This window comes from Pteropus alecto, unplaced genomic scaffold (genome assembly GCF_000325575.1).
Source record: "Pteropus alecto unplaced genomic scaffold, ASM32557v1 scaffold106, whole genome shotgun sequence".
Classification (NCBI taxonomy): domain Eukaryota; kingdom Metazoa; phylum Chordata; class Mammalia; order Chiroptera; family Pteropodidae; genus Pteropus; species Pteropus alecto.
Window position 1 is genome coordinate 18099736 of NW_006442103.1, and position 8991 is coordinate 18108726.

The 8991-nt window shown below is 43.1% G+C and overlaps 1 protein-coding gene and 1 pseudogene across 1 annotated transcript in view; both read right to left on the reverse strand.

Annotated features, from left to right (window-relative positions):
- Positions 1 to 451: 451 nt before the first annotated feature.
- On the reverse strand, positions 452 to 7516 carry LOC107196229 (annotated as a pseudogene).
- Positions 7517 to 8413: 897 nt separating this feature from the next.
- HJV (hemojuvelin BMP co-receptor) overlaps positions 8414 to 8991 on the reverse strand; it is a 2180-nt gene continuing 1602 nt past the window's right edge. The window contains exon 4 of the mRNA XM_006919832.1: positions 8414 to 8991. This exon is cut by the window's right edge and continues 31 nt beyond it. Within this exon, the coding sequence (XP_006919894.1) occupies positions 8414 to 8991 (578 nt within the window).

Here is an 8991-nt window from a genome sequence, read left to right on the forward strand (position 1 = left end):
GTATAGTAGATATTAACTAGACTATGTGATCATTTCATAATATATAAATATTGGATCATTATGTTGTACACCTGAAACTAATATGACATATGTCAACTATACCTAAATAAAAAAAACCAATCAACCCTCATCTGGAAGACCAAATTTCATGTTTATTGGGTCTATTTTTCTACTATGTTGAGGAAAAGTATGGAGATCTAGGATTTGCCCATCTTCAGGGAAAGCTGGAGAGAAGTGATGAATGAATTTGTTCAAAAGTATTGCAGACTCACTTAAAATACTACTTTTTTCTTTCTTTCTTTTTCTTTCCCTCAATATAGCAAAAAAACTTTATCATTTCAATTTGGTGGGAGCCATGGGAGAGGGCTCCAGGGTGGTTAGAAGGCTTCCTAGTGGTTGCAGGGAGAGGCTCAGGCACAAGGCCAATGCCAGGGGGATGGAGAGGAGCCCCTCAAAAGCCTCTGGGCTCCAAAGGCTCGTAGTCATGCTTGAGGGTAAGCCTTTCCAAGAGATACCCCTCCGGCTGGGGGTAGGGGGCGGGGCAACCTGCGGAGATTGGTCAGGGGGTCGCCCATCTTCATGTCCAGTTTCACCTGCTCCTCTAGGAAGTGGCTCTCCTGGAAGTCGGAGTTGTGCGTCTGCGCGGGCAGAACCTAGGGCGCGCAGATGCCAAGGGGCCCGGTTCCGGTTCTTTTCCGTGCCCTTGGCGACTTCCATGGTATCCTGAGTTTCACCGCACTCTTCCTGGGAAGGCTTCTGCAGGTCCTGGAAGAGGTGCGCGGCTGCCACGCTGGTTTTGCATCTTCAAGAGACCTTGGGCGTCCCCGCGCTTCTCCTCGGCCAAGTCGGGAGAGAAGTGGCCTAGGCCTTGCAGAGCCACGTCGCGGCGGTGGAAATAGACGCCCAGAGAGAGGCAGGTAGGTGTAGGAGGCCCGCAGATGCAGGTTGACCAGGTGATCGCCGGTGGCCTCCACCTCGGTGAAATAATTCTGACGGATTTGAGAGCTTATGGCTGTTCGGCAATAAGAGTTAAGCTAAAAGAAACAAACAACGAAACAGTGTTGGTGGGTCTCGGAGGCCAAGGATTGCTGAGAGGTTGCAGCGTGGCGGGAGGCTGGAAGAAGGGGCGTCCCTGGGTCTGTTCCGTCCAAACTCTTGAACCTAGAGAGATCCGGGGGACCGTCGAGGGCGCTGCCAAGGAATTTCTGAAAGTTGCCTTATTACAGTAAAAAAAAAAAATCTTAATACCTTCTCATACTATCGCCACGTCTGTTTTCTTTACTATCAAATTTCTTAAGAGAATAACTTAACAGCGCTTTCTCTGTTGATGAAATTGTTCCTTTGTATTCTGGCTTCTCCTGCCACTGAGATGGGTTTTAAAACCTCATTCACCTTGACTCCCATATAATCTATTATTTATTAAAAGGTTTTTTTATATTTTTATTTTTTCAATTATAGTTGACACACAATAGACTCCCATATAATTTAAAAACTGCCATCTTTTAAAAATTTAAACATCCGTTAATGACTTTTGGACTTCATTCTTTTCTCCTTGGCTCTCAATTCCTTTTTTCTATGCCTCCTGAAAGCTTTTCTCAAGGACTTTTTTTTTTTTTTTTCCCTTTAAGCTTTGCTCTTCAGTTTGCCCATCTGTACATCACTCGTGTGAAATCTATCCTGTACTTTTAATCTGTCTCCAAAACTCCAGCAGGCATCTCAGATTTAACTTGTCCAGTCTGGAATTCATAATCTTCCTCCTGTGCGCAAACTCAGTTTTTCCCCTTGTTTCTTTCGATGGAACCATTCTACATTCCCTTGGTTATAAAATCCAGGAATTGCCTTTGATTTCTTCCTGACATTCCCCACATCCAGTCAACTGGCAAATTCTGTAGAGGCCATCTTTCCAGTGTTTCTAGAATCTATCTCATTTCTTATTCCACTGCCACCACTCTGGTTCCTGTCCTTGTTACTTTTGCCTAGATTATTTTAACTGCTTTTAACTGATCTTTCTGCTGTAATCTATAGACCGTGACTAAATGAATCTAACAAAATTGAATTCCTGTCTGTTCCTGTGAGATGCCAAAGCTCATTGCTTAACTGAATCACATTCAGATGCTTCATCTTGGCATTTAAAGCTTTCACAAACTGGCCTCAAGCAACTTCCAGTTTCATTTTTCACTACTTCCTCATATATGTACCCTATATCTCAGCCAAATCTGGTGGGTACTCGGTGTTCCCCTAATATATCCTTCTCTGCGTTTGTTTACGCATTTCTCTCTACCCAGAATGCCCACCCTGCCTCCCATCTCTGCCTTTTGAAATCCTTCCCACTCTTCAGTAGACGGCCAAATGACTTTTCCTCTACGAAACCTTTCTCGATTCCCAAGCTCCTCTCTCTCCATGCAACCAAACAGAATTTCATTCTCTTTTGAGTACTCCACAGCAGGTTGTTTCTATTTCTCGCATTACATGTACATTACCTTTCCTCTCTTAGATAATGAATTCCTAGAGAGCAGGAACTGTGTCTTTTCTTTATCTTTGTTTCCTTCACGGCATCTAGCAGAGTACATTTCATAGAGTAAATATATTATTAAATATAAATTGAATTGATAGATAGGGTATGTGTCTGGAGTTGAATGTGCCACTAATTCAGAACCTGGCATTGTTTCTTATTAGCGTTAGGCTTTAAACCTGAACCTCAGTTCCTTGTGCTATACTGTAACATGTATAACCAGACCCCCGTGGAAGCCTATGGCCCAATTATGTATCAGAGCAAGGGTGGCAAGGGGGTGAGAAGTGATGACTTGTTTTTCTGTGAGGGGAAAATTGGACGGCGTCGACGTTTATAAACATGAGGGAGACTGGGACATTGTGTGCTTAGCCCAATTTACCCTTTTCTGAGAAATTCTTTCTTACACAATTCAGTCATCCAGTTGGCTCAGCCCTGCCACCCAGTGGGTAAGTTAATGTACTGTCGAGATCCTTAGTCCAAGAATTGTCTCAAAAACCCAGAAGCTTTTCTGAGACCTGAAACTTGACCCAAACTGCTCCCCTGGGTGGCGAAGATGATTCTTTAATCACGAGAAAAAGAAGCGCAGGAAGGATTATGGTGTTCGTGACACCGATGGAGAAGAGAAGAAGAAACTACACATTGAAACAGTTTTTTGTCCAGACTGACATTTAACAATCCTTTCTTTGTTAGCAACATTTCTAGAGTACGTAGAGCCAACTACGCATGTGCGTTATAAGGCACTTGCACAAACATTTGATTCTCACTAGATAGGCAGACAGATGTTTTGTAGAACGTATATTGCGATTCAGAGGGGTCAAGTGACTTGCCTAAGTTCACACAACTAGGACAAAATTCATCTGACTTATGGTTCAAAGATCTTTCTAGAGCATCTCTGATTCTTAAAAAAGAAATCATCTCCTTTGTAAAGATTTCTCTGATTTCTTCAGGCAGACTTAGCTGTCACCTTCTTTGTATTCCCACAGTATGTAGGACATACTTCTATGTGATGAGTATTGATCATTTAGCTTGTAATGATCTGTTTTTCTGTTTGTTCCTTCCCACTAAACTGAGCTCCCTAAGGGTAGGAACCATGTTGTCTTATGGCCTGACGTAGTTTAGATGCTTCAGAAATTCTAAAGAAGGGTCAAAAATCAATCCATAGGATTACGTTGGCCTGATCAGCTAACGTGCAGCATGTATAACACACGCTCGTGCTTCTAGTTTTGGTTTCTTCTCTGATGCCGGTGGCATTCCCCCTGGCTGTAGGCTTCGCTGTGGTAGATGCAGGTCAGTGACCTCCAGAAAGAGAAAATAAAACCATGGCAGAACATTTTCTATTTCAGGTGCTACTGTTTTAGCAAAGGGCCTTTCCGTTCTTGGCTGGGGTGAGGTGGGGGGAGAGGGCAAAATGAAGAGACTGATTAATTTTTTTAAACGTCTGACTTAGCTAGTTTCTCTAGGTAAGAGAAGAAAAGTGCGGTATCAAAGACTGATTACACAGAACCCTTGATATTAAAAATATTAGTTCTTTGAACCAGTAGCAAGGAATGATTCCAAAATAGCCCACAGCGAAGGCACAATCTAATTGTCCTTCCTGATTTTTCTTTCACTTTCTAAAAGCCCACCCTGCATTCACACACAAATTTTATCTTAGGAAACATATTTAACTTATTCCTTCCTGTTAACGGTTGGGAGGATGATGAATAATTTGGTTTGGCAGCAGGCAGACAAATTGAGGAAGGCCTTTTGTTTTTGAATGTTCTGCCCTCTTTTCCTCCCCTTAGTGCTGGCGGAAGTTTTTGTGGCATTGATTTTGAGAACCATAATTACCAGACCATGGAAATGATCTTGTTTCCTTGAGTAGAAATGTGGGAAGGAACTTGCCATGAAGTATACGAGGTGAGGTGAAGTGGCCAGGGAGGGGTTGGGTGGATCTGAGAAGTGGTCGAGGTGGCCACAAGTTTAAGAAGTTAAGGGAGAAAGTTCGAGAATGGCCAAGGGAGAAGTACCCTCCCTTTTTAAGATCAAAACAACGTAACATAATATAGTTGAAATCATGTAGTATTTAATGCTTAAAATACTCGGGTCCCTCTACTGAGATAGTCTCTTCCAGTTCTTTCAGCTTTTTTATCTGGTATTTACTTCTTATTTCTAAACTGTATGTTTCTTCTTTTATTTCTTAATTTAGAAATATTAGACATATCTACTTTTTTCGTAATTGAAATTTTAGGTGTTTTTACATCCCTGTGTTCCCTTTCTTTTTACCTCATTCTCACAATAGAATTATATCACAATTTTGGCTAAATCAGTAGTCAGCGTTACATTATTATCATGGTATAAATGATATCCATGTGGAGCCAAGTAGTGTATTTTGATTCTTTCATATTTTGAACAACCCTTTGTTTGTTGTGAAGTTATAATAATTTATTTAAACTATTTATTAGTTTACCATGCACCTATCTTCGATTTATTCCTGACGTGCCAATTCTGCCAAATGCTTATTATTTTCTCTCAGATGGGCAACGTATCAGATAATCCCAGATTTTCTTTTTCCTGGAAACTTGACCAATCCCCACTGGGTAATTCTTTTTAGTCAACAGCGCCACCTGCTGACTGTCAGTGGAATGGGAAGACAAAATTACGAGGCACAGGATTGATGGTTTTAAACAAGAAAATGCCCTTTCTATGGTCTCTGACCTTGAGAATGAACGATTGGGAGGAAAGAGTATGGTTCTTGTGATAGAAGAAAGTTTATAAAATCATTAAATATTCTCTTCCCTTGCCCTGTCATCACCTTCTTTTCTGTGTTTTCCTAGAAGAAGGAAAGTCTGTTCTAATTTTTCCTTTTTATGCTATGGTTACTCTGAGCCTTTGTCTGATCCAGCAAAGGAAAAGGGATGGATGGGCTACCCATTAAAAAAAATGATGGCTTCATTGGGTACACATGATGTATGATAAATTGCACATATTTAAAGTAGGTAATTTCATGGGTTTTGACATAGGTATACCCATGAAGTTGTTGCCACACTCAGGATCATGAATATGTTACTCCCAAAAGTTTCTTTATGTTTCTTTGTCAACCATCCTCCCTCCCTCTACCCATCCCCAGGCAACCATTGATCTCTTTTCTGTCACTATACATTAGTTCACATTGTCTATAATTTTACATGAACAAAAGCAAACAGTATAAATCCTTTCTGTTGTTCTGTGGCTTCTTTCACTTGCATTGTTTTGAGATTCATCATGTTGTGTGTGTCAGTAGTTTATCTCATTTTATTGCTAAGTGGTATTCTGTTGAATGGATTTACCACAGTTAGTGCACCCTTCACCTGCTGATGAACATTTGGTTTGTTGACAGTTTTTGGTTATTACAGAGAAGACGGTTATGGACGTTTGTACAGACACATGTAAACATTTCTCTTGGGTCGATACTCAGGAGTGGCATGTTTAGATTGTGTGGTAAGTGTATGCTTAGCTTTTAGAGAAACTACCAAATCGTTTTACAAAGTCGTTGTACTATTTTGCATCCCACCAGCACTCGATATGGTCAGTCTCATTCTAGTGGATGTGCAGTCTTTTCTCATTGTGGTTTTAATTTGACTTGCATTTCTGTCATGACTAATGATGTTGAGCCTCTTTTCATGTACTTATTTTGAGCTACCCCTTTTTAAATACTCCATCCGTAATAGGGCTAACCCTAAATTTGGGCAAAGGAAGCGATGTTACAGGACAGGTGTCATGAACGAATCTCATTCACCAGTTGGCTATGAAATTCTTTTTAACTTACTTGAAATTCCTCCACCTGAGGGATAAAAATTACTCTTTTGTTAAGAGAACCAATATGAGGTGCAGTTTCTCAAAAAGATGTTTTAAGTTAGAATGCCTGCATGACCTGTAAGTGAAGGGAGAGCTCGAGATATTTTTCCCTCCCGTTTTCTTCTATTAGATCGTTTTCTAGATTAGCTAAAGATCATTTCAGAAACTAAAGAGACTGTGCAGAGTGGCCGTGGTCCTTCGAGGAGGTGGAGAGAAGACAGTAGGGGCTGAAAAACTGCAAAAGTAATTTGAAATGGCAGACCAGGCAGGACACCCTGTCCGGGGAGCACAGCGCAGTGAGGATATGTGTCCCCGGGGAGTGTGGGCAGATGGGTGACACCGAGAGAAGAGGGGAAGATCAGTGTCCACACATGATTAGATCAGGAGGCAGGCCCTAGACAGTGGAGTCCCTGAAGGGGAGGGAGCCTGAGACCAGAACAAAGGAGAAAATACTGAACATGAAAGTTGCATCCTCCAAAGTTTTGTTCAGAGCAACACTGTTGCTTTAGAACATCCTGGACTAGAATCCTCTGTCCTCAGCCTTCTCTTGTACACACTGGAGTCCTTCAACTTTGCCCTGCTCCCACCCCCCCTCAGCTCTCCCTTTTGGGATTCATATGACAAGAGAAAAGTAGCTTTTGCCATCGCTCTGTCTCCCTTTTCCTGCCCAGCTCCACAACCTGAACAGAGAGCTGTTGTTCCCTTGACAGTGCGGTGCGCTGGTGAAGAGCGAGGCTCCATAGCCAGACTGTTTAGTTTCTGGCTCTGCCATTTATTAGCTGTACCACTGTGGGCAAGTCTCTTCATCTTCCTATGCCTGTTTCCTGACATAAAAACAGAGATGAGGATATTAACTTCCTTAGAGAGGTGTAAGCATTAACTGAATTAATAATTTAAAAGTATTTAGAACATTGCCTGGCCGGTTTTAAGCTCTCGATAAATGTTGGCTGTTAACTGAATTTAAATTCCTTGGCCCATTTTCGAGGCGCTTTGTGATCAGGCCTCTGCCTCCCAGCTGCCCTCCTTCTGTCATGTTGCTTCTTGTCTACTTTTTTTGAGTTTTGCTGGTTTCTTCACTAAATCACGAAGCTATGGGAAATTCCAGGTGGTTTCTACCACCTGGAAGGTGCTTAGCAATCCAAATCCTACCCAGTCTTCAAAGATCACTTCGAATCCCATCTCCTCCATTACCTCTTATTACGTATTATTTCTTGAGTTCTCACCGACCACCTTCCCATCGGGATTCGCAGTATCATAGAATTTTGTGAATAATCACACACCCATCCCTCCTTCGTGTGAGTCAGTTATGTGTCCCCCACCAGCCCGTAAACTTCCTGAGGGTAGAAGCAACGTCTGGTGCTTCTGAGCCTTCGTTCAGTGGAATGAGTACATTGTCTTTGCATCTGTCAAGCATCTGTGAAGAGATTCAACAACAGAGGAAGATGTGAAGAATTCATAGCTTTAATAACAGTTTAGTTAGGGGTGGGGATGATAGTTTCTCTCCTATCTGTGCCGTTCTCCAAAGGCAGAGATTCTCTTCACTTAAGATCCAGACAATCCCCATTGCATTTCTGAACCAAGAAAGCAGACATCTTACCCACATATATTCATCAGAGAGGTTCTTTTCCATAATCATCTCCTCCTCTTTCTAGCTTCCAAGAGACAATATCATTTGATTTTGAGTTTCTTATGGGTAACGATCACATCTTCCTCTTTCGGTTTTTTCCTTTGAAAAGCTTCAACCCTTCAATTTTCTGCTGATCATCAGGACCCCTATGACCTCTAAGCTTGTCGGGGTGAACTCAGGAGTAGAGGGACGGGAATAATTTGCTTCCTATAAACAAGACTGGGGGAACAGTCGAAGAGTCCCTACAGAGGTCTGGAATGCAGAAACCTTGCCCCAAAGCCTTATTCTGTGATCATTTCACCCCTGGACTGCAGCCCGATTTGACTCCAGGTAAAATGTCATTGTTTCATGTGTCTGTCTCCTGGTCCCCACGTTTCCTTCAGCGATTCTTTATGTTCTTCCCTGCCAGTCTGTATCCCCAAATCATTTCTAAACCAGTCCTGGGCTTCCTGGCCTAGTTATTGAATGCAAAGCCACAGAACAAAGAGCCCAGAAAGGAGTGGGGCTGGGAGGGTGGCGGAGCAAAGAGGAACCCCAGCATCTGAGGGGAAGAGATGCAGCTTTTCTAAGTCTGGCAGGAAGGCCCGGGCATCCTCCAGAGCTGCCTGAGCTGCCACAGTAAAGTTGGGGTCACCAGAGATTAAAACGTCAAAGACACAGGAGTGAAAGTAAGCGTCTTCGACCGGCAGCCCCTTCTTGCACAGCCGTCGGGCAGTATCAATGCTTACAGCGCCCCGACGATTGCGCTCTGAGCGAGAGAGTCGCTGACTTGGGGGACACCCCCCAACACAGAGCTGCAGGTCCTGCTCAGCTGAGAAGGCCCTGGCCACGTCCTCCGCCACCTTGATGGAGAAGGAGAGCTGCCCAGCTGTCTCCCGAATGATTATAGTTGTGCCGATATAGGCTGCTCGGATCTCCACGTGGCTCCCGGGGTTAGCGGTGCCAATGGACAGACTTGCGCCCCCGGGTCGGTCACCTCCATTGATAGAACCATCTTCAAAGGCTGCAGGAAGATTGTCCACCTCAGCCTGGTAGA